Source organism: Adiantum capillus-veneris, chromosome 15 (genome assembly GCF_014529385.1).
Source record: "Adiantum capillus-veneris isolate H3 chromosome 15, ASM1452938v2, whole genome shotgun sequence".
NCBI lineage: Eukaryota > Viridiplantae > Streptophyta > Polypodiopsida > Polypodiales > Pteridaceae > Adiantum > Adiantum capillus-veneris.
Window position 1 is genome coordinate 55,785,334 of NC_140945.1, and position 25,804 is coordinate 55,811,137.

Genomic DNA, 25,804 nt, shown 5'->3' on the forward strand with positions numbered 1-25,804 from the left:
TCACACGCAGGCAATACATGAGTCGACGAGGTGTTGAATACACCAGGGTTGACAATGAGCATGTATGTGTCGTACATGTGTCAACAGGTGTTGAATACATCAGTGTTGACTAGAAGCATGAACGACATAGATGCAAACGAGGACGTTTGAGATTTCAAGAGGGGGGTATGTCACCAGCGTGTGACTACTATCTATCCTTTTTGTTGATTTCTTTCTTATTATCTATTTACTTTCACTTTTTGGAAACACCCCTCGGGAAATGTAACTGCCCTGCATTGCATAGCTAGTGTGGAACTGTCCAGAGGGAGTCCAGGCCTGAGGGCAAGAGAGCACTAAGTTTGGACAAGGACTATGGTTAGCCAAGTGGGGTCATTGACTAGCCAAAGTGGAATCCTTTGCTACAGAGGCTACATTTCAGTTCTAGATGTGGCCACAGTGTACAAAGAGGGTCGGATGACCTAGAAAGATACAATGGCAGCATCTCCTAAAATTTAGGGAACTGCTATTTTGGGACCTGAAAATGTGTTGACGTCATTACCTCCGGAATGACAAGGGGAACATTTTCTTACTCTGCCGTGAAGTCAACTGGGCAACCGGTTGGGATATTTTTAGACGGCAACCCCGAAACGGGAAAATGCTTATAAATGTGCCAAGTGGCACCTTCTGGTGCACTTGCCTCATGCAACAAGAAGTGGCGCTGAATTTAGGAGGGGGAGAGCCTCATTTTCAGATTTTGTCACAGGTTAAGAGCTATGGAGTGCTTGCTTTCCCTCTTATGTACAGTGCGGTGCCAGGAGTGATGCCCTGCACGCTACGCACTACCCTCTCTCTCCCCTTTGGCAGTATGTTATGCCCCTCTAGTGGGCTCTTCATTTGACCAATGTACAGTTGTGTGGGTTCATGCGCGATTGCCGAGGCAAGAGCCTCTTGCACAGGTACTGGATTAGCTAGCGGCTAATCCCCCGCAGGTACAGGTGATTCGGAGATGTTTCACGCCCGAAATCTCGTCCGATTCAAAGGGCAAGTAGCCCTACAGGTGCGGGAGCTCGAGGACTTGCTACGGATGCGACCGGCACGCGAAACGGAGCCCGAAACAGTAAATTACAGCCTGCTGTGTATTTTTGCAGGTTTAGGGTTTTGGCCCTAAACGGACCCTAATACCGCCAGGAGGTTCGGGGACGCAAGGGGACCGCTGTACAGGTGATCTGGCGCATTTTCAGGGCTGAAAACAGAGAATTCAGCGTGCTGCAGATTCTCGCCAGGTTTTGCAAAGTGCCCGTATGCGTCGGGAAAGTCGGCCAATGCGTGGGAATACTGGCTGTGAAGGGTTCTAGTACAGATATGCTGCCGAAATCTGGCTGGAACAGTGGAAATTCAGCCGAGTTTGTGCGGGGCAGCTTGTAGGGAACCACAGCGTTTATTCCCTCTTTTGAACAATAAAGAAATACCGAAAGGGGCGCCTAAGTTAGGGGCCAATCTGGTGTCGGTCTTCTCATACAGGTGCATTCTAGCATCTGTATCCCATTCCCCTCTCTTGTGTCACTATAGCGCAGGTATAATAGACGACTAATAATGGGTGAAAGCTAAATCAAGGTTTGAAGTAAAGTCTACCGCCCTTTTTGGATTGTACAGGCCGGTTTCACACATCCCAACCCTATGTGTCCGTGGACAAGCTACACCATAGCAGGGTTTCCTTCAAGTCCAGTCAAGTTAGATTAGAAGTGATCTGGCACTTTTGTGAGTCTATTCATAGACCGTGCATGCCTAGTCACTCAGTATAGATGCATATCCTCTGGTTGCACACTGCATAAGCATAAGCATTTCCATCAGATTCCATCAAAGTCAATTTGGGGATTTTTCAGATGACTTTATCCCATTTTTCCCTATTTTTAACATTTTTCACTTATTTATTAAGTGACTTTTGTTGGGTACTCAGTAGGGCGAATTGGGTAAGTTAATATATAAGCAAACCCAAGTTAGCACAAATTGGCAAATGAGCAAAGACACAGCAGGCTTCCCCAAGCAACAGGTGTCCCACCCTCTCTCAGCAGAACCACCCTCTCCATTCCCTTGGCGAGCCACTCCACCAAGCCAACGTTTCCTTCACAAACTACCTCTCCCTTCCTGGCATTGTCCACCACTTGCCATCGCCATCCTACGTTCCTCATGCCTGGCGTTTTCATTACCCATTGGCAGCAGCAGTAGGATTTCACTAACGCTAGCATCTAGTGCAGATCTGCAGCGATTTCAGCCTTTACAAACGCAAGGAAACCCTCAGTAGAATCAGCGTTCCCATCATCAGTTGCAGCAGACTACCCGCAGCCGGTAAGGGTTAATTAACACTTGCAAAAACAGTCATTTTCAGCAAGAAGGTCACTGCTGTCCCGGCGTTTTTTTCAGCAAGAAACTTCCATCCAAAAACGCAGCCAAAGAGTTTTTTATCCTCATATCAGCCCGGAAAAGACAGTAAATTTCAGCCATAGAACCAGCCCGAAACAGTCATTTCCAGCCACCAAGAAGATCCCAGATTTCAGCCTAAGTCGTCACCGTCATCACCGTCGTCGTCATCGGCATAGTCCCATTGCATTCGCATTGTACACCTTTGTGCAATCAAGTAGACCACTCTCGCCGACGAGAGTGGGGCCTTCCGAGGAGGGTTTTACAACCTCTCGGTGTCGTATCTCTTCTCTCTCCTTCTCTCAGTCTCATTCACTTGAACGCACAAGATCCACTCACTTTGTTCGTGATCACAGCACTCTCTATAAGACGGAAAGCTCTCTCTTTCCCTAAGAACTAAAAGGAACCTTGAACAGTAAAGATCACTAATCTTGAGAAAATACAACATTCATTCCGCTGCACCTTACATTGGTATCAGAGCTTTGGAAGTGTTTTGCATTACTCAAGGAAAGAACCACAAGAATTTTTTTTTGCTTGTTGTGATCGCACGAACCCAAGTTTACTTGGGCGTGGCGATTCCTAATCGTGTTTTGTTGAAGAGTGACAGGAATCCCAAGAAAGAAGGGCTTGTCCAGCCTCCCCTTGTGTCTCTTTTCACTCATTGAGAGCGGACCGTGCACTTAGCGGCCGGCCAATCGACGTGAGGTGGGAAAAAGCAACCTTGGTGTGAGCGCAAGGCCGCCAAGGGGTGCGCCTGCAGAAAAGGGTAGAACTCGTGTGAAGAGAAGATCCTTCTCCAACGCGATTTGCAAGCAAAAGGAAACCTCAAGAACCTCAAGACCCTCAAGAACCAAGTTCCTCGTGAACTTAAGAACCAAAGATCCTAGTGCATGGTCGCCACCCAAAGCGGCATGGATACTTCGCATTCAGGTGATGAGCATGAGAGAGGCGACGAAGGATTCTCCCCACCAGGAGATTTTTCCAACCCTCCCCCTTCGCCATCTACGCCACGAGTTGTCCTCACTCCTATGGAGATGATGGTCAAGTCGATGTTGGACATGATGGCACAACAACAAGAAACGAATCGAGTTGCATTGGCACAACTCGCAAGCAAAGCAGAAGCACAAGAAGCCAAGGACCGCAAGCGCGATGAAAGAAACGCCACACCTGTCGCAAAACAAGAAGAAAATCGCCTTGCTCAGGAACGTGAGCGCATTGCTCTTGCCGCAAAACAAGAAGAAAATCGGCTTGCTTTCGAACACGAGCGCGATGAATGAGAAGCTCAAAGGGAGATTCGCCATCAAGAATTTCTTTCCCACATGCTAGCCTCGAAGACCGAACCACCCAAAGATCGTGGGAGTTCCTCTAGTGGTGCAAGCCACGATGCGGATTCCAACAACCCCGTCACCAAAAAGTTGACTTTCAGTAAGTATGATGGTAAGATGGATGCTACGGTGATTCATTCTTAGTTGCATCAATTTAATGCTTATTTTGCGACAACTAAGAAAACAGGAAATAGCAAAGTTTTGATGGTAGCTATGTACCTTGCCGGTGATGCCATCAATTGGTACCATGCATGGCAAGAGACACAGCTAGCCGCGCACCTAGAGGCAGCCGACGATTTCACGCCCCTCTCTTTTAGTTGGGCTGATTTCCAAGACAAGCTCAAGGCGCGGTTTATGCCACCTCAGTACCTTGTACGCTTGAAAGAGGATTGGCGTAATCTCAAGCAACATGATATGCAAGTCATGTCTTTTTCTAACCGTGTTTTGTAGCTAGGCACTCAACTACGCAAGTCGGATGATGAGCGCAAAGAGGCTTTTCTCTTTGGGTTAGACGAATACATCAAGTTTGATGTTGAAGTCTTTGACCCCGCAAATCTCAACAAGGTGGTAGCAATCGCTCTCGCCCAAGAGATGAAGCACAACAAGGGAAATCCTAAGGAGAACAAATCTTCTCAAGAGACATCTCAGAATTCTCAGAACACACAGAATGGTAAGAATGGTAATTCTTCTAGCCCTTCTTCCTCTAATTCCTCGGAAAAGAACACTCACAATGAATCTAAGGGTAAAGCTAAAGCACCTGCAAAACCTAAGCTAACCCCTGATGAAAAAGCTTCTCAAGGAATTATAGAAGGATACATCACAGCGGAAGAGCAAGTGATTTATGCTAAAGAAGGTAGATGTTTTCAATGTCACATTAAGGGTCACATTAAGAAAAATTGTCCTGAGACAATCCCACCTAAAGAACCAAAGGCACCTGCAACTACCACAAACTCTGTCACAACACAACCTGCATCTTCTCATAACTCTGACACACACATTGATGAATCTCTTATGAAGTGTTATGGTCATGTAAAAGGACAGCGTTTTGTTGTATTGTTTGATCCAGGCAGTATGCATGATGTGATTGGTCCCCCTCTTGTTGAGAGAGACCGCCTAGAGGTTAGTCAGAAATCTCCTCTCGAGGTTTCTGGCTTCGCTCCTGGTATGGACTCTCTTATCACGAAGGAGTGCCTTGATGTGATGTTTACCGTTCAGCAAGCTTCTTTTCGTAGGAAATTTCTTGTGTCTCCTCTCTCAGGATGTGATATGATTTTAGGCATGAAATGGTTTCGTGAATTGAACCCTCTCGTTGATTGGGAGGCTCTCACTCTCACTTTGCATGCCAAAACAGAATCACCCCTCGTCATTCGTGCTGAGGAGGGCTTGCATTCTTTGCCTCTCATCTCGCATGTGTAGGTAAAGCGTGAATTACGACGAGAAGCGCAAGCGGCATTCATTTATGCTGCTCTAGTTTCCCAGAGCATTCAGGCTCCAGGTAAGTATTCGGAGTTGTTTACGAAATTTAAACATCTCTTTTTGCAGGATGATCTTCCACCTCGTCTCCCACCAGAGCGGCCAGACGACCACCGCATCGAGCTTATGGAGGGAGCGCAGCCGGTCAGTAAGGCTCCCTACCGTTTAAACAAGTCACAGGAGGAAGAGTTAAGAGCGACAACTCACGGAGTTGGTGGCTAGAGGATTCATACGTCCTAGTGTAAGTCCTTTTGCTGCCCCTATTTTGTTCGTTCGCAAGAAGGATGGTTTGTCTCGTTTGTGTGTTGATTACAGGGCATTAAACAAGATGACCGTCAAGAACAAGTTTCCGATGCCTCGCATTGAGTATCTTGGATAGGCTCAATGGGGCAAAGGTTTTCAGCAAGGTCGATCTCAAAAGTGGATACCATCAGGTACGGGTATTCAAAGGCGACATTTTCAAAACTGCCTTTCCACCGAGCGAGGGCAATGGAAGTATATTGTTATGCCTTTTGGATTGACAGGAGCCGTGGGTACATTCAATCGTCTCATGGTAGGTCGTTTCGGCGACATGGTAGGTGTATGTGTGTTCATCTTTTTAGATGATATTCTCATTTTTTCTGCATCGTGGGAACAACATGAAAGAGATGTTGAAAGGCTACTAACTCGTTTGGATGAGTGTCAGTTGTGCATTGCAACTAAGAAGTCTGAATTTTTTCTTACTGAAGTCACTTATCTGGGTTATATCATTTCTGCAGAAGGCGTCAAGCTCGATCCCGCGAAGGTGGAATAGGTTCGTAATTGGGATTTGCCCAAAACTGCATTGATGTGCGTTCCTTTCTTGGTTTATGTCAAGCATATAGTTCGCACATAGAGAATTTTGCATGCATCGCTGCACCTATGACTGATGTGTTGAAAGGGGTAAAGACTCGCCGTCAGCGCGTAGACTTGCCCAAGGCAGCCATTGAAGCTTTCACAGCTCTCAAGGTTGCAGTGATAAAAGCACCGTGTCTTATCTTTGCCTCTTAGGACGATCCCTTTGAGGTATGGACGGATGCGAGCAATGTCGCCATAGGCGCTGTGCTCCAGTAGCATGGTCGCCCAATAGCTTTCCTTAGCCGGAAGCTCAATAGTGCGGAAAAGAATTATTCAGTTTATGATAAAGAACTTTTGTCTGTCATTCACTCTCTTAAGCATTGGAAGCATTTTTTGTATGGTAGAGAGTTTACAGTGCGCACAGATCATCAAGCCCTCAAGTGGCTACAGTCTATGCCTAGTGCACATTGAAGTGATCGCCAAGCGCGGTGGTCACAATTTTTTGAGCAATTTGGAGGTTTGATTGAGTATGTGCCTGGAAAAGCTAACCCTGTTGCAGATGCGTTGAGTCGCAAAGGACAGATTTGGGCTCTTGAGTCAAGAACCACATTTTCTATACAGGGTGAGTCTTTTGACAGCATGAAGAATCAGTATGCAGATTCCGAATTTGGTAAGTATTAGTTGCAGGCTCTTGCTTCCCAAGGGCCCAGCAACTATCTCATTCGTGATGGATTGTTATTTTTTCGTCAGCGTCTATGTGTGTTGCCCTCTCTCAGGCCAGCCATATTGCATGATGCACATGACTCTCTCACGGGTGGGCACAGGGGTATGAACACCACATTGGAAAAGATTGAACGATTTTTCTATTGGCCTAAAATGCGAAAAGATGTGTTGTTTAGTTATGTCACACATTGCACTATATGTCAAAAAGTAAAAGCTCCTCCGGGTAAGCGGCAAGGCCTCTTGCTTCCGCTGCCTATTCCCGAAGGACCTTTTCAGGATATCTCTATGGATTTTGTGACTAACTTACCACCAAGTCAGCATTCAAGGAACACTCAATGTTTAACTATTGTTGATCGCTTCAGCAAATTCTGCATGTTGATTCCTTGTAAGGCCAAAGTTACTGCACAAGATGTTGCACGACTGTTCATAAAGCATTGGTACCCCTGCTGTGGTTTGCCAAAATCCATTGTTTCAGATAGGGATGTTAAGTTTACGTCCAACTTTTGGCGTGCACTCTTTGAAAATTTTGGCACAAAGTTGAATTTTTCATCCGCTTTTCATCCACAGTCAGATGGTCAAACGGAAATTTATAATCAATTTGCTTTTGATGTGTTGAAGTCTTATGTTCATGATCAACAGTCTCAATGGGAGCTCTATCTCCCATTGGTACAGGCTATTCTCAATGATTCCTTCTCTTCTGCTATTGGTCGAACTCCGTATGAGGCAGCTTTTGACCGCCGATTCCAGTCATTGTTGACTCGATCGTCAGTCAAATGCCTGATGCCAATGCTGAGAGTCAGTCATTGGATGAGATTTCTGAGAGTGTGAAGCTTCGGCTAAGCAAGGCTCAGGAGTCTTATTCTCGACAAGCTAACAAGCATCGTCAGGAGGTCTCGATCAAGGAAGGAGATTGGGTGTATCTACGAATTATGAAACAGCGTCTTAAGCAAGTTGGAAAGAAATGTCCTAAATTATCTTTTCGTATGTATGGTCCATTTCCAGTCATCAAAAAGATTAATGAGGTTTCAATCAAATTGAAGTTGCCTAACTCATGGTCAATGCACAACGTTTTCCATGTTTCTTGGTTGAAAGTGTTTCAGGGAATACCTCCAAAGGACATTTCGGAAGAAGAAGAACCGGAGATCATCGATGAAGCAGAAGTTATGCAGCTGGAGCAAGTATATTGTGATGCTTGTGGTCGTAGTCTGAGTGAGGTCTTAATGCAAGAAGGCCATGTCATTTGCCTACGAAAGCCGATTGTTTTCAAGGCTGGAATTGACAGCACAGATTTATAAGAAAGAGCTTTTGGCGGTTATCCATGCTCTTACTCAGTAACGACATTACCTACTCGGAGCGGATTTTACTGTCTGCACAGACCATCAGAGTTTACGCTACTTCTTGTCAGCTATCTGAAAGCAGATGCGGTGGGCGAACATCTTGTCACAGTTTCACTTCCAAATTGTCCATGTGCAGGGACAGAAGAATTTGGTGGCGGATGCTTTGCCCCGGAAGCCGTTGGTTCTGGCTATTTCCGCGATACATCATAGGAGCTTCGAGGATATGGTCGATCAGTATGCCACAGATACAAATTTTGCAGATATTTTCACTCGGATACGGAATGGGGAGATAGTAGCCAGATATTCCGTTCGGGATGGTACTTGATGAGGAAAACCATGTTGTGCGTTACACAGCCGTTGAGGGAAAAGGTTATGACCGAATGCCACTGTCCACCTTTTACGGGTCACTGCAGCATTGCTACCACCTTGAAAGGTGTGGAGAGATACTTCTTTTGGCTGAGACTCAAGAAGGACGTGGACGATTTTGTACGCAGTTGCTTGGTATGCCAGAAGGTCAAGTTTGACAGGCATAAAGCACAGGGTTTGTTACAGCTTTTACCCATACCCACCCCCCCCCACCCCCCCCCCCCCCGGGAAAGTACTGCAATGGATTTCATTTTTGATCTCCCGAGAACACAGACTGGTCACGATGGTATCTGGACTGTTATTGACAAATTTAGCAAGCAAGCTCATTTCATTCCAGTGAAGAAAATAGTCAAGCAAGTTCACTTAACGAGACTGTTTGTGGCCCAGATCTTCACATTACATGGCATGCCTGAGACAATTGTCTCCGACAGGGACCCCAGATTCACGAGTTTGTTTTGGAAGGCAATTTGGGAGAACATTGGCACGCGGTTGCAGTTCTCGTCATTGTTTAACCTGCAGACTAACGGGCAATCTGAAATTGCTAATTCAGTGGTACTAGATTTATTGAAGTCTTACATCTCGGATCAGAAGACTCAATGGGAAACGTATTTACCTTTGGTGGAATTTGCCTACAATAACACGATACACTCTTCGATGTGAAAGGCGCCACGCGTGACTTGGACACTGCTTTTGCCAAGGTCCGCGAGGCTTTGCATAAATCTCAAGAAAGACAGAAAAAGGCAACAGATCGCTCTCGTCGCGAGTTGATCTAAGGAGAACGATTGGGTGCTCTTATGTTTTGAGAAGGCACGACTAAGAAAGAAAAACGGAAAGGAGAGGCTTTTTCCAAAGCTTAGTATGCAATACTATGGACCTTTGCAGATTTCGAAAAGATAAATGATGTCTCCTTTAGACTGAAGCTGCCTGATACTTGGAGAATTCACAATGCTTTTCATGTGAGTCTCTTGAAGCCTTTTAAAGGCGATGTGCACAAAGATGGGGAGACTGATGAGCAACCCGAAGTGGAAGAAAACAAGGAGATCCTTGTTCCAAAACAGATATTGGCACATAAAGATAGAAAGATTAAGGGTAAAGCGATAAGGCGGTTCTTGGTTAAATTCAAGAACTATCTTGCATTCGATGCAAAGTGGATGGAGGAGGAGGACCTAGCAGATACTCCTCAGATTGTGAATCTTTATCTTGAAGCATTTGGATTAGGATAGTCTCTTCTAAATGGAACCTCGAACTCAGCTTGGGCGGAATCTGGTGCAGCGGGTATGCTACCGACTTCCTACACAAATCCGAGACTATTGCTTGGAACAAAAGTTCAAATTCTATTCAAGAATTGATGGGTCATGCGAAATGGGGTTTTGCGATACATTCAGGCAATTTGACTTACCCCATTGATGAGATCTTGACTCAAGAGAACCCAACAGACTTCCAATAATGAAAGTAGAAAGGGAAAGAGTTCCCAAGAAAAGAAAGACAAGGATTCACGACCCCGGCTCACTCTTCGGGAGAGAGCCAACTACATCAAAGAGAGGAAGTGTTTTGGATGCGGGGAACATGGGCACATCTCCACAAAGTGCCCTAAAAAGGCACACAAAGAACAAGATGAAAAAAGGCCAGAGTGTCACGTGCACATCTAACCCTATGTGTACGTGGACAAGCTACTTCATGACAAGGGTTCAGTTCAGTTTAGTCAGTCTAGAATCGGAAGTGATCTGGCACTTTTGTGAATCTGTTCACAAACCGTGCATGTCCACACACTTAAATTAGATGCATATCCTCTGGTTGCACACAGCATGATCATCAAATTTCCATCAGAACCCATCAGGAGCATTTTTAAAGTGCATAGACCTATTTTCCCTATTTTAGCCAATTTTCACTTATTATTTTTAAGTGACTTTTGTTGAGAACTGGGTAGGGCAAATTTACTAAGCATGTATATAAGAAAACCTAGCGCTAGCAATTCTGGCAGAAGAGGCAGCAGGAACCAAAGTTCAACAGGCACATTCTCAGCAACATCCCCCACCCAGCAAGGCCTAGCGTTTTGCAACACAGCAGGCCTAGCGTTTTTCCATCAAGAACTCAGCCCTGACGTTTTTGGGTTGCAGAATGACGTTTTTGGGTTGCAGAACAACCTGGCGACAGCAGAGTTAGCAGATCCATAGCGTTTTTACATCAGAACCAATATTCAGCCCTAGCGTTTTTGCATCAGCCTGGCATATCGGTGTTTTGCAGATTCACTGCAACGGAACCATCACACGCACCAGCGTTTTCAGTTTTCAGCATTTAGTCACAGCAGAGCAAGTCCCGAACCTCGCAGATCTCACCTCCCCGCAGCAGATGCTCGCCGCACGGTCAGATCCAGCACAGTTTGCAGATTCAGCCCGAAAAACGCAGATTTCAGCATCTGCTTTTTCAGCACATCGTCGTCATCGCCGTCATCACCGACATAGATTCAGAATTTAGCAGATAAAGATTTGCAAATTTCAGGCCTTAGCGTTTTCAGATTTCAGCCCGCCGTCTCGTCGTCGACATCGTCGGCAAGTCCAAGCATTATAGAGATTTGTGCAATCAATAGTAGACCGCTCTCGCCATAGAGAGTGGGACCTCGGAGGAGGGTTTTGACAACATCTTGGTGTCGTATTCTTCTCTCTCTATGTCTCAGTTTCATGCACCTTCATTCACAGTGTTTATCCACTTTGTTTGTGATCACTTGCACTCTCTCACTAAAGGAACGGAAGGCTCTCCCTTCCGTAAGTAAAAGGAACCTTGAGCACAGTTTGGAGAACTCATCTTGAGCAAAGTTCAACATTCACTTCCGCTGCACCTTACATTGTTCTGTTGGTAAAAGGAATCAGCACAGTTCGGAGCACTCATCTTGAGCAAAGTTTAACATTCACTTCCGCTGCACCTTACATAGAGAGTTCGAAAGCAGTTGAGGAACATGGACGAAAAGGCAAGATAAAAGCAAGACTGGTTCCAGATTGCATGGGTACTGACCCAAGCACCATTGATGAAAGTACAAAACTTTGCCGAGCTTGGGGCAAAGTGAGAGATCAAGAAGCCCTGATTTTCTTTGATGGAGGAGCCAAGGCCAACTTCATTCACTTGAATTAGCGGTGCGGCTCGAGATTACACCCGATCAGATGGGACCACAAGCAGAGGCAATTCTAACGGCACCCAGACGGGACATAGCCATTACACCTATCATTGGCAAACTTCGGTTGCATTGTCAGGGGTATTTGGGGCACGAGGACTTCTACATAATGCCCTTGGAAGGTTGTGATGTCCTCTTGGGAATTCCCTGGTACCATAAGAACAACGCCGTGGTCGACTATCGAGTGAGAAAAGCGACTTTGACTACAAAGAAGGGCCGAACTATTGTACTTGATGTGAAATTGAAGAGCGAGTCTGTCTCTATTGTATCGGCTTCAACTGTTTCGAAAATAATGAAATCCAGTTTGTTTGTTTGCTCGATCTATTTGAAAGAGTTAAATGATGAACACAGGACAAATATGTCTGAACTTGATAAGAAACACCAAGATTTTCTCCACACTCATGCCGATTGCTTTTCTGAGGACCTGCCAAGCGAGTTGCCACCATCTCGTCCTGAGGATCATACTATTGATTTGATACCTGGAAGCACACCACCGAACCGGTCACCTTACCGAGTGAGCCGAGCCCAGAATGAAGAGATTATGAACCAAGTGAAAGACCTCTTGGAAAAGGGTCTTATCTAGCCGAGTACTTCACCCTACTGCTCTCCGGTGTTGTTGGTTTCAAAGAAAGACAGATCTTGGAGAATGTGCATTGATTATAGATCTCTCAATAAAATCACCATCAAGAACAGATTTTCGATTCCGAGGATCGATGATATTCTTGACAGATTACAGGGATCCTCTTGTTTCAGCAAGATAGATTTGAAAAGCGGATATCATCAGATTCGAATCGCACAGGGAGATGTCTACAAGACAGCTTTTCATACGAGTTTCGGTTATATGAATTTTTGGTGATGCCTTTTGGCCTTACCAATGCTCGAGCGACTTTTAACCGAATGATGGATAGGATTTTCATAGAGTACAGATCTTTTGTTGGCACTTTCTTTGATGACATTATAGTCTTCTCCAAGGCTGAGGCAAAACATAGACAACATCTGCTACGGGTCTTTCAGGCATTGCGACATCACAATCTAGTAATTAATGCCACGAAGAGTAAATTTTTCTTACCAAAGATACCCTTTTTGGGACACATCATCTCAGCACAGCAGGAGTACCGACGGACCCGGTCAAGATTGAGACTATACGTGATTGGCCCGATTTGAAGAAAGTTCATGAAGTATGAAGCTTTTTGGGCTTATGTTCTTACTACAGCCGGTTCATTAGAAAATTTGCATAGGTTGCTTCCCCTTTGCATATCTTGACACAAAAAGGAGTCCCTTTCTCTTGGGGACCCACCTTTCAGACTTTGAAAGAGAAATTGACTACGGGACCAGTTTTGACTTAACCGGATTTGCAAAAGCCATCCGAAGTATATTGTGATGCTTGCAGTCGTAGTCTGGGTGCGGTCTTAATGCAAGAAGGAAATGTCATTGCCTATGAGAGCCAATTGTTTTCAAGGCCAAAACTGATAGCATAGATTTATGAGACAGAGCTTTTGGCAGTTATCCATGCTCTTGCTCAATGGCGACATTACCTACTCGGAGCAAACTTTACGGTCTTCACTGATCATCAGAGTTTACGCTACTTCTTGTCACAGAAACAGCTTTCGGAAAAGCAGATGCGATGGGCTAACATCTTGTCACAGTTTCACTTCCAGATTGTCTATTTGCAGGGACAAAAGAACTTGGTGGGAGATGCTTTATCACGGAAGCCATTGGTCTTGGCTATTTCCGCGATTCATCATAGAAGCTTCGAGGACACGGTCGATCAGTACGCCACAGATCCAGATTTTTCAGATGTATTCACACGAATACAGAATGGAGAGGTAGTAGCGGGATATTCCATACGGGATGGCTACTTGATGAAGAAAACGATGTTGTGCGTTACACAGCCATTGAGGGAAAAGGTTCTAACCAAATGCCACTGTCCACCATTAACGGGTCACCGCGGCGTTGATACCACCTTCAAAGGTGTCGAGCGTTACTTCTTTTGGCCGAGACTCAAGAAGGATGTGGACGATTTTGTACGCAGTTGCTTAGTATGCCAGAAGGTCAAGTTTGACAGGCATAAAGCACACGGATTGTTAGAGCCTTTACCCATTCCCACCCGCCCCTGGGAAAGTATTGCTATGAATATCATTTTTGACCTCCCGAAGATACAGAGTGGGCACGATGGTATCTAGACTGTTATTGACAAATTCAGTAAGCAAGCTCATTCATTCCAGTGAAGAAAATAGTCAAGCCGGATCACTTAGCGAGACTGTTCATTGCCCAGATATTCAGATTACATGGCATGCCTGAGACAATAGTCTCTGACAGAGATCCCCGATTCACGAGTTGGTTTTGGAAGGCTATTTGGGAGAACATTGGCACACGGTTGCAGTTCTTGTCATCTTTCCAGCCTCAGACAGATGGGCAATCTAAGATTGCAAATTCAATCGTACTGGATTTATTGAAGTCTTACATTTCGGATCAAAAGACTCAATGGGAAGGAATTTGCCTAGAATAACACGATCCACTCTTCGACGGGGAAGGCGCCATTTGAGATTATTGAAGGTGCTATGAAGGTTCCACCCTTCCTAAGCACGAAGGATAAGATTTTTGAAGCCGACCAGTACACGAGAGACTTGGACACTGTTTTTGCCAGGTCCGGGAGGCTTTAGCAAAATCTTAGGAAAGACATAAAAAGGCAGCAGATCAACACCGTCACAATTTGAAATCAAAGGAGGACGATTGGGTCCTCTTACGTTTTGAGAAGGTACGCCTGAGAAAGAAAAAGGGAAAGGAGCGGCTTTTTCCAAAGCTTAGCATGAGACATTATGGACCTTTCCAAATAAAAGAAAAGATAAATGATGTCTCCTTTAGACTGAAGCTGCCTGATACTTGGAGAATTCACGATGCTTTTCATGTGAGTCTCTTGAAGCCTTTTAAAGGCGATGTGTCCAAGGATGGGGAGCCAGATGAGCAACCCGAAGTGGAGGAAAGCGAGGAGATACTCGTTCCAAAACAAATACTGGCACATAAAGATAGAAAGATAAAAGGTAAAGTGATGAGGCGGTTCTTGGTTAAATTCAAGAACTATTCTGCATTGGAAGCGAAGTGGATGGAGGAGGAGGACCTACCAGATACTCCTCAGATTGCGAACCTTTACCTTGAAGCATTCGGTTTAGCGTAGTCTACTCCGATAGAACCCCGATTTAAGCATGAGTGAATCTACTCCGCTCCTTTATCAACAGATTACCTTGATTTTTTTTTATATAGAGTCACTGATGTCCCTTTGGGTTTCAGGGATACTGCTGGGCTGACAGTATTCTGTTGTATGACTTTATGAACTGGAATTCCCGAATATGAAAATGATATTAATTGATTTGTACTTGATTTGTTTGAGTGCAAGAACTGAAAGACAAAATGACTGCAACAATTCGGTCTCATAAATCTCTATAGACATGATTGCAATATGGATTAGTTAATCGGGCATCGGTGAGGTCCCGACTAGATCTAGATGCAATCGCTAAATACTTTGCCGATTAATCATGATCTGGAATTTGGAATGAATTTGAATATGATCTGTCATGTGATGTCAAGTGATGTCCGGTAATGTGACTGCCGATTGGTACATGTGCTAGATGTGTTGTTCCTAGTACGTCGGTACTAACAGTCGGTGTCTGCTAAGACAGCTTATGGCCTCTCTGTTTTGCAGGTGTAATCGAGGGTGATTACAATTCTTTCAAGAGGGGGGTATGTCACAAACTGGTGACGTGGCAGGCCTGCAGACACACAAACACAGTGACTGCGACAGAATTGCCATGTGGCAGCAGTACAGACCCCCACATTATGCGCCGACAAGCTGACGTGGCAATTGTACGAAACTTCCGAAAATTGCGGCGCAGATCACGCTAGCAGTACTGACGTGGCATTCCATACGGATTTGCGTTAATTGCGCAGGCTGAATTCGCTGGTAGCTTTTGGGCCTATTGCTTTTGAATTAAAGGCTTTTGAGTTAATGCTTTTGAGGCTCTGCTTCTGGGCATCCCTTGAACTTATAAATAAGCAGGCAGGGCTTCACTTATCAGAGCATCTGGACGCAAAGTCTGAGAGTGAGCACCTACCCGCTCTCTTGTACTTTGAGCACAGATTAATACAAAAAGAAATACCAAAAGGGGCGCCAGTCTTTGGGGCCAATACCTCTGGGCACGGAACTACACCGAACCGTGTCAATTTTGTGAAGTGTTTTGAAGTGAATCTCTGTTGTGTCTCAGTCGAATCTTGACTTGGGGTGTCCAAGTTTGTTACTTTCTTGGTCATCCGAAGATGGTTCCAAGCGGTTCTTATATCCGTTCGTACTCTTTTGAATTTCAACCACTTCACTGGAGCTTCTTTCCTCAGAAGAAGGATGGACCACCATGTTCGAGCATTTCCTTTGAGAAAAGATGCAGCCCTCCTAATCTTGGAGTGCTCTGAGTAGTGCTCTCCAGAAAAGGTTATGTCAAACTGTTGGATAAAGACCAAAGCCCTTGGAGCATCTCGAAATCCAGAAAAGGATTCAAATTTTATCGATTGTCCACCTTCTTTAAATTCTTTTACTTCTTGCTCTTGTCTTCGAGGAAGTCATATTGGTTGGCTCTGTAGAAGTGCTTCTTTGCATAAAGCGTGTGGTCATCGAAAACTGAACTATCAGAGGATGACTCCTCCGTAGAGCTATCAGAAACTGGGTAAAATCAGAGTTTCTTTGCCTTTTTCTTACACTTTCTGTCCTCCTTGCTCGAGTCAAAAGAGCCAGAAGAACTATCAAAAGAAGAGGAAGAAGAAGAACTTGGTAGTCCCTCAAAGCATGCGGCTTCTTTTGCTTTCTTGTAGATGCAAAAGAAGATTGACGGCCCAAATAACCAGGGTAGTCAGTCCCCTTCTTGCGCAATTAAGCCCGATCGTTTGGCGCAACTGTTTGTCTCACATATTTTCTGAATATATGGCATGCCTGAGTCCATTGCTTTGGACAGAGATCCCCGGTTTACTAGGTTGTTTGGAGGGCAATCTGGGAGAACATTGGCATGCAGTTGCAGTTCTCGTCCTCGTTCCACCCGCAGACAGGTGGGCAGGTTGAGATAGCCAATTCAATGGAATTGGATTTGTTGCAGTCTTATATTTCGAATCGCAAGATTTAATGGGAAAACTATATGCCCTTGGTGGAATTTGCCTACAACAACACACGGGGAAGGCACCATTTGAAGTATTCGAGGATGCTAAGAAGGTTCCTCAATTTCTAAGCACAAAGACAAGATTCTTTTGAAGTAATTTTTTTGGAAAGAAAAGTCTAGAAGGCGTGGAAGGCCATCTAGCCGTTTAGAGGAGCAGAGTTTGTCCTCTTTTGACAGTGACCATCTCAACAAGAAAACCAAGGAGTTTAAGGAAGGGAGTCAGGCTGTCAGATTTGAGACGGTTTTAGACTACCAGGACACCCATCGAGCCCTTGAGTTTGTACAACAGTTTAACGTCACCTTCTTTGGAGGACGATTCTTAAAACAATCCAGGGTGCAAAAGGTAGGATCTTACTTGAAAGGAACTGTACAAACATGGCGGTCTACTCTGCTGTTACGCAAAGAAGCACCTGCGACGTGATTAAAATTCAAGATATTGGATATGAGATGAATATTCAATAGATGTCATCACGGCTTGGCGTCACTTGAAAATAACTCAGAACGATGCATTGGATGACTACTGCTAGAGGTTTTGGGATACTTATTTGCCAGTGTCTTCCTTACAGAAGATTACTTTGAAAGACCAAATTGAGCGGTTTTGTTGTGGTTTGCCAAAAGAGATTCAAGACTATTGTCTTAACCAAAGTCTACCTCTATTCAGAGACTTATGCAACATGCTAAGGAACGATTTGGAACGCATGCCGGCTCATTGACTTATCTTATGGACAAGATAGCATCCACCTCAACAAGGCAAGAGTCCGCCAGATTGAAAAGAATGAAATCCAGAAAACCAAATGCAAGTTCATGAAAGGATTCTAGAGAAAGGGCATCAGATGATAATGCGTCTTAGGGTTCCGATGATTGAGACTGACGTGCCAATGGACACGGGAAACGAAAAACGCTACCCACAGGTCCCAGGGCACAAGGAAAGAAAGGAAAAAGAGAATCAGCTAGTAGATTAGAGATTCCCCCGGTTCCGGCTCCAGGATAACGGGAATGATAATGAGACCCAAGATAAGGATTTTGGATACTGCTTTTGCCAAGGTGCACAAGGCTCTTGAGAAGTTTCAAGCACGGCATAAGAGGGCAGCCGACAAGATTCGACGCGACTTGCAGCTTAAGGAAGACGATCGGGTGCTCTTACGGTTTGAGAAGGCACGCCTAAGGAACCGAAAAGATTCAAGAGAAGATAAATGATGTATCCTCCTTCATACTGAAGTTGCCAAAAACTTGGAAGATTCACAATGCTTTTCATGTGAGTATGTTGAAAATTTCAAGGGTGAGGTGCCAATCGATACATAGCCTAAGGAGCAACCTGAAGGGGAAGAGAGCGAGGAGACACTCGTTCTAGAACATATATTGGCTCACCAGGAAAGGAAAGGAAAAGGTAAAGTGAACGGCAGTACTTCCTACGAACAGGATAGTATCCACCTCAACAGGGCAAGAGTCTCCCAGTGAATAGAATGAATCAGAGGAACTGGATGATAGCTCATCGCAGGATTCTGGAAAATCAGATGGTAGCACATCCGAAGGTTCCGATGAACTAAGGGAACTAGATGCAAGTTCATCAAAGGATTCCACAGAGAGAGAATCAGATGATAGTGCGTCCTAGGGTTTCGAAGATTGCGATTGACGTGCCACCGGACAGGGGAAGCTAGCAAAGCTACCCACAAGTCCCAGGGCACAAGAAAAGAAAGGAAAAAGAGAATCAACTAGTGAATCAGAGATTTCCCCAGACTCAGATACTCCTCAAATTTTAAACTTTACCTTGAGGTGTATCTACTCCAAAGTTCCCGCGGATCAGCACGGTTGAATCTGGTGGTGCAAACTGGACTGCACGAGAGGGAAGTTACTCCGTTCCTTTGTCACAGATTACCTGAATTGAATGGTCACTAATTTCCTTTCGGACTTCCGGGATATTGCTGTGTTGACAATATTCTGTTGAATGACTTTATGACAGAAGTACTTCAAAATGGGAATTCCCGAGAATGAATTTGATTTCTATGCTCACTCATGTGATTGGTTGCAGCATTTCGGTCTTGTGACACTATGACATAATTGCAATAAGAATTAGTTGAATCCGACATCAGTGAGATCCAGAATGGACCTAGATGCGATTGCTAAATACGTTGCTCATGGCTTTTTGAGAATCTATGGACATGATTGCAATAAGAATTAGTTGAATCCGACATCAATGAGATCCGGGATGGATCTAGATGCGATTGCTTAATACGTTGCGCGGAATCATGGTCTTAGATCTGGAATCAATTTTTATGTAATTGATTTGATGTGAATGTGCCACTGACTGTGTCGTCTTTGTGCAAGTGCTAGATGTGTGTTGTCTAGTGCGTCGGTACTTAGAGTCAGTGTCTATTGAACTAGTTTGTGGCCTCTGTCTGTTTCGCACGCGTAATCGAGGGCGATTACCATTCTTTCAAGAAGGAGGGATGTCACAAATTGATGACATGGCATACTAAAATGGACCCACGAATTTATAAGGTGTTCCAACTTATAAGGTCCCGTCCAATGGGACCCTAGGGACACTAGAATATTAAAAAAAAGGATTGGCTGCTGACTGTACGAACGCCACAAATTGTGTTGGCTGCTACGTGGCAGAACGTACGGAATTCCGTGAATTGCACCGACAGTGTTGACGTGGCACCATGTAGGGATTTCCGCGAATAGCGCTGGGTGCTTTTGAGCCTAAAGCTTTTGAGTTTGAAGCTTTTGAACTAATCGCTTTTGGGGCTCTTCTTTTGGCATCCCTTGTAAATTTATAAGAGCCCTTGGGGCCTCACTCTGCAGAGCATCTGGACGCAGAGTCTGAGAGCAAAGGTCCCTCAGGAGTTGTACTTTGCAATGACTAATGATAAAGAAATACCGAAAGGAGCGCCACTTCTTGGGGCCAACACCTATGTGCACGGAACTACATCGGGCCGTGTCAACTCTCTCTCTCTCTCTCTCTCTCTCTCTCTCTCTCTCTCTCTCTCTCTCTCTCTCTCTCAAAGTTCAGTGATTATGAAGTTTTTGTTTGTGTGTTGCTATTGATTTCTCGCTTGGAGTGTCCAAGCCTGTTACAACAGCCTCGGAGAGCATTGCATAGGGCTGTGATAGGCAAGTATGCAAATCGTTATGGATGCCCTATCGAGAGGATGATCCATGTGGATGAGGATGAGATGCCTCGTGACTTTGGCACATCATTCGGGTCAGAGCGCAACCATATCATTCCGCCAATGATGTACGACCATTTGTCCCCTATGGAGGCACCAAAGGACTGTCAAGACACAAGCCAAAGCTTGAAGTTTGATATTTTCTTAGGGCATAGAGAAGCAAGCAAGGCATTGTCTTTTGTACAACAGTTTGATGCGGCATTTTTCAAAGGCAACTTTATAGAGGCTTCTAAAGTTCACAAAGTGGGTTTTTCTTTATTGCTAAGAAGAGAGGTCCTTGAGTAATCTATGAAAGATTGGAGTTGTTCATTGCAATAGGGTAAGTGGGATTGGGATTTATTACTTTTGTTGGCATGCATGCCTTGTTGGGTTCGAGGTACATGGAATCTTTGTAGATTTGCCTATTCATTCTTAAAGGGGAATGCACAGACTTGGTGGTTGTCACAACGGTTGACGTGTCAAGCCCTGAAGAATGAAGAACGGAGCCAACTTGCAGATCTCTGCCAGGGGCCTCAACCCTAGAAGAAGTAGCATAAGAAGAAGCAGAAGCAACTGATGACGTTGCAAATCTGTACGGACAGCCTGAATTTCGCGTTGACTACTGACATGGCAAACTCTACTGATTTCCCAAAATTGCGTTGACATGCTGACGTGGCGGTTGTACAAAATTCCATGATTTATGCTGGCAGTTTTTTGGCATTGCTTTTGGACCAGAAGCTTTTGAGTTTGAAGGCTTTTCATGTAAACTGCTTTTCATAGGCCAAGGGCCTTTAAATATGTGCTAAGGGCTCAATCTCTGGCATGCTTCTTGGAGAAGATGCAAAGTTTGGAGTACTGGCTCATACTGTGTTGATGCAATATAAAGAAATACCGAAAGGGACGCCAAGGTTTGGGGCCAATACTCTCTGGGGTGGAATTCCGCCACTCCACGTCACGTGTCGTCTCTCTCTCTCTCAGTTCAATTGTTACTGAAGTGCTAAAAGTCTGTTCAGTCTGTTCTTTTCTATTGGCACGTGGTGCCCATCTTGTGACAGTGGTATCAGAGCATCAGGGGTGTGTTTTTCTGAAAGCATACCGGTCCTACAAAAGAGGAGACAGAGCTACTGGAATTTTATTTGAAGTACCTTCGAGTCGCGACCCCAGACTTATTAGCCACTCCCACCCTTCATACATCACGCATGGGGCGCGCTCCCGTCTTCACTGCTCATATCTTACAGGGCATAAGCCATAAAGATCACTTGCAGGAGAAGGATCCAAGATTTGTTTCGAGTTGCTGTTTTTCTCAAAGGCAGTGCCATGCAGATGTTGATCTCTATAGCTACCAAGCCGTACTCCAGACTCTGCACCTTCTCCAGGAAGCATGCCAGAGAATGAGCCCTTAGCTACTGGAATTTTATTTGAAGTACCTTCGAGTCGCGACCCCAGACTTATTAGCCACTCCCACCCTTCATACATCACGCATGGGGCGCGCTCCCGTCTTCACTGCTCATATCTTACAGGGCATAAGCCATAAAGATCACTTGCAGGAGAAGGATCCAAGATTTGTTTCGAGTTGCTGTTTTTCTCAAAGGCAGTGCCATGCAGATGTTGATCTCTATAGCTACCAAGCCGTACTCCAGACTCTGCACCTTCTCCAGGAAGCATGCCAGAGAATGAGCCCTTAGCACATATTTAAAGGCCCTTGGTCTATGAAAAGCAGTTTACATGAAAAGCCTTCAAACTCAAAAGCTTCTGATCCAAAAGCAATGCCAATAAACTGCCAACGTAAATCACAGAATCCCGTACAACTGCCACGTCAACTGTCAGCACAAAACGTGGAAATCCGTACAATCTGCCACATCAGCATGTTAGTGCAATTTTCGGAAATCAGTGTAGTCTGCCACGTCAATAGTCAACGCGAAATTCGGGTTGTCCGTACAGATTTGTTACGTCATCAGTTGCTTCTGCTTCTTATGTTGCTTCTGCTTCTTCTTATGCTGATTCTTCTAGGGTTGAGGCCCCTTGCCGAGATCTGCAAGTTGGCTCCGTTCTTCAGGGCTTGACACGTCAACCATTTGTGAGATTGGTTGACTTTATTATTGTATGGTCATGCACCCATACTTCAGTGGGATTCAAGAGGTTGATTGCCTCTTTGTGGTTGACACCAAAGTATGAAGCATAAGATCTTGAAAGACGACACACTTATGACGTACACACATTTTCTGAAATCTTCATTTTAAAACCTCCTACATTCATAAAAAATAGCAACGAAGACAGCCTTTAAGCATTGCAGCAAGTGCATGGGAGATGCATGTTCAAGCTCAAGCAGCTAAGTCACAACAATCCTATTGCATAAACAAGAGTTCACAAGAGTGCCAACTTCAACAAGAACATGCATCATTTATCTTCAAGGCCTTTTAATACAGCCCGGGTTCCACACCAAAGGGTTCTACTTTAACTGAAAGATTTGGATTTGGAGCCCATAGCCTCATGGCAAGGTGATGGAATGCCTAATGATTACATCAGATAAATTCTTTGCATGAAGGCGAATTGAAAACCCCTTTGTGACATGCTCGATTACAAAGCATGAGGTTGGAGATTTACAAGGGTAACTTCGTTGGGCTTGCCTGCATGAGCAGATTCAGAAGAACGAAGGAAAAAAGTTGCAATCGGATGCAAAGATTAGAGCAGAGAAACTGACCTGGAAGCTTGGGCACTTGTGAAATTGGCAGCGACAGCCGCCATAGCAGACAAAGCTCGCGCAATTGTCGCAGCCAAATGTTAGTGCCGTAAGCGTTATAGGCCTTCGAGCAATTGATGCAGCCACTTGGCAGCTTGCTATAGGATGCAAGCTGTCGCCAAATTTTGGTCGAGGTATCAAAGGGAGACTCTACTTATGGGTTGGGAGTGAGAGGCCGGTAGAATGCAAACCCGTCCGAGTGTTTCTTCTTCTTGTAGCAGCAGGGTCCACAGCTTTTTGCACGTTGCAGACTACACAAACCAGTTAGCCCTCTTCCCGCCATGCGAACCACTATCCACCGTGGTAAACGTTAGGATCGGTAGTGTGACTTGCGTTGAAGGAGTCGGTGGCTGTGTAAAGGGCCGTGATGGGCATGTGGTGGGTTCAGTGCGCTTTTGCATCGGAATTGCTTACCACCGGCTTGCATGTGTGCAGCCTATTTGACATTTAATGTAGTTGGCACACCCCCAATGATAGGTTATGCCTTTTTGAGGGCGGGTTAGAGCCAGTTCACATGAGGGTTTGATTTTCAAAATGTTGGCAATATGTTGCCAATTTTTTGGTTTCACATGGAGTGTTTCCACTAAATAGTTGGCAACATGTTGCCAACAAGTTCCCAAACGGCTCCATGCCCAAGGGGTGGAGCAAGATGGCAACCACAAGTGAAGACAAAGAGAAAAAAGTGTTTTTCATTGAATGGAGGAAAAGACAAACTTTTTTTCCACTTCTCTCTCTATTCTCTTGCTTACTTTTCCCATTCATTTTTCTTAAAAAAGAAATCTCTCCCACTCTCTCACGTTTTTAGATACCTTCCATGAGAACTCACAAAATCAAGTCGTTGGTTGCCAACCAGCCTCTCATGTGAACTAGCTCTTAGACTGCGCAACAACCCTCTCCAATTCACACCAACATCTAGCAAGCTCAACAATACTATCTTACACTTTTGTAACAACAACTCAAGTTGGGGCTCGTGACTAGAGCCTTTGTTTCCTTGTGTGGGGTTGTGGTTTAAAGCGCCCTGGCTAGTGTGGGTGTCTAAGGATATGAGGCCATCCATTCAAGGGTAGGTCCAAAAATGACTCACTTGCACTTTTCTCTAACCATTTTATGCCACGAAGGACGCATGCCCAGAGAATAATTGCTTGGCCTGACACTTGAGCCCAGCTTAAGGTGAAGTGCTCAGGAGGGCTAGCAGCGGGCATTCACGATGCTAGACTATAGTCTAGCATTCACGATGCTAAACTATAGTGCTTAATTTTGGAAGGTATGTTGACGAAACAACAATATGAAGGAGGGTGCGACAAAGTAGACAGGTCAAGAGTGGGACGTTGTTATTTTACATGTAACAGCGTTGGATGGTACATGGTATGCGGGTCTATCGCACGTGTCAATGCAAGGAACTTGCCGATACACTGTGTGCAAGCCACAAATGGCTCCAAGCACACAACAAGCCTAAACTAGTAAGCTCAAAGATGGCGATGGTGTGTCACTCACCGCTCTACGCTTGCGGCCGTGGAGGATTCCTCGCCGCGAAGAAGAGGGAGACGCCGCTACGCCGCGCTCAACCGCCTCGCCGCCGTCGTGCCGTCGTACTGCTCTCTCTCTCTCTCTCTCTCTCTCTCTCTCTCTCTCTCTCTCTCTCTCTCTCTCTCTCTCTCTCTCTCTCTCGGAGATGAAGAAGGAGAAGATGGAGATGGAGCAAGAGCACTCTTCAATTGCACAAATGAGAAAATGAGTGAATTTTAGGTTTAGTTGACTTTTATATAAGCTCGCCCCATTCACACTTGGGCGTTCATGCTTAGCCAACTAATCCCTTGAATGTTCCAGTTAGAGTGTGTCTCTCATCGGTGATCACTCTTACACTCTTCCTATTGGACCGACAAGCCCGGTACCTGACTCTACCAAATAAATAATACCGCATCCGTCGTAGGTGATAGGAATGTGCGTGAGGGTTAACATGCCCTCCTTCCTGATGTAGATTCCGTCATCGGAATCAATTGAGTTGAAGCTCGTTCGTTGAGGTGGAAGAGCATTTGAGATGAATGTCCTTAGCCTTCTTCAGTCACTGCAAAATTAAACAACATTGACACAGTGATTGCTTTCTCATATACAATTAAAAAGCATATACAATTTTAGGCACACAAATTGATTGGTAGCATAATTCTAAACCATTTGTCAGCAATAAACATTAAATTGCAATATAATCAAATGCATAAACAGTTGTAAAGGTAAAAAATTAAACAAGTTTGGGGTCGCTAATTTAACGGTCGAAAGGCACTAAAGATCGACTATTAATATCATGGGCAAGCTTCTCAATTTTCTCTGGTCAATTAATTTGTTTAATCGCGAGAGACAAGTATTTCATTTCCGAGGGCTTACTAGAGGCTATACCTAGAAGACCTTGTAGTTAAGCTACGATAAAAGGAATTTCTCATGAAATCATCGCCTGACTGATTACTTTTTGTTTGGCTCCCCAAAGTCTTTTCACAGTGATTCAAGGAAAAGCGCCCACACTGGGAACCTCTATGGCTCTAGTACCATAGGCGATACATGTGAGTGGAGTACCAAATCAAGCTGAGGTTTCTCTTCCAGCTTAAGATTTTACATTGTAGCACTTTGATTTTTTGTTTGTTCGTTTTCAACATTTTAATTTTGTAATTTTGGGGGGTCATATAACACTGTTACCCTCCCCAAGCTCATCACACTAGTAAACTTCCTTTATAATACTTAAGCTAAAGGTCAATAGGGACTAAGCCCACTAAAGGTCAATAGGGACTAAGCCCACTAGAAAGCCCTAGTACATTTCACACAATGCTGCCTAAATCGGATTAAGAACCTAAGTAACCATTGATTATTAGGAAGGCATTCCCCATGGTACTAAGAGAAGATCTCTAACACCTAACTTGGTCAAACTAGCTTAGTCGGACTGCTTGGTTTTTAAACCTAGACAAGTGATTATGACAAAAAATTACATTGAATTTAATGTTTGATACTAAGCAAAGGTGTTGGATATTATGCTATCAATCACAATCAAAGCAGACAAACATGGATGCAAAAAGATAAGGGGCAATGCTAATGGACAAGAAACACATGTTTGTGTTGATGGTCGTGCTTGAT

General features: G+C 44.7%; 1 protein-coding gene across 6 annotated transcripts in view; it reads right to left on the reverse strand.

Annotated features, from left to right (window-relative positions):
• Window positions 1-22,893, reverse strand: part of LOC147440708 (glycerol-3-phosphate acyltransferase 9-like) — a 109,751-nt gene extending 86,858 nt beyond the window's left edge. Inside the window, exon 1 of one of the 6 annotated variants that reach the window (XR_015184283.1) lies at window positions 22,649-22,893. Coding sequence is in view for 2 of the 6 variants with exons in the window: in XM_086482550.1 (XP_086338676.1) it covers window positions 22,649-22,692 (44 nt within the window). In the remaining 4 variants the exon portion in view is untranslated. The remainder of the gene's footprint in view (window positions 1-22,648) is intronic. The other 5 variants (XM_086482550.1, XM_086482554.1, XM_086482552.1 and 2 more) reach the window with 5 other exon arrangements.
• Window positions 22,894-25,804: the final 2,911 nt, after the last annotated feature.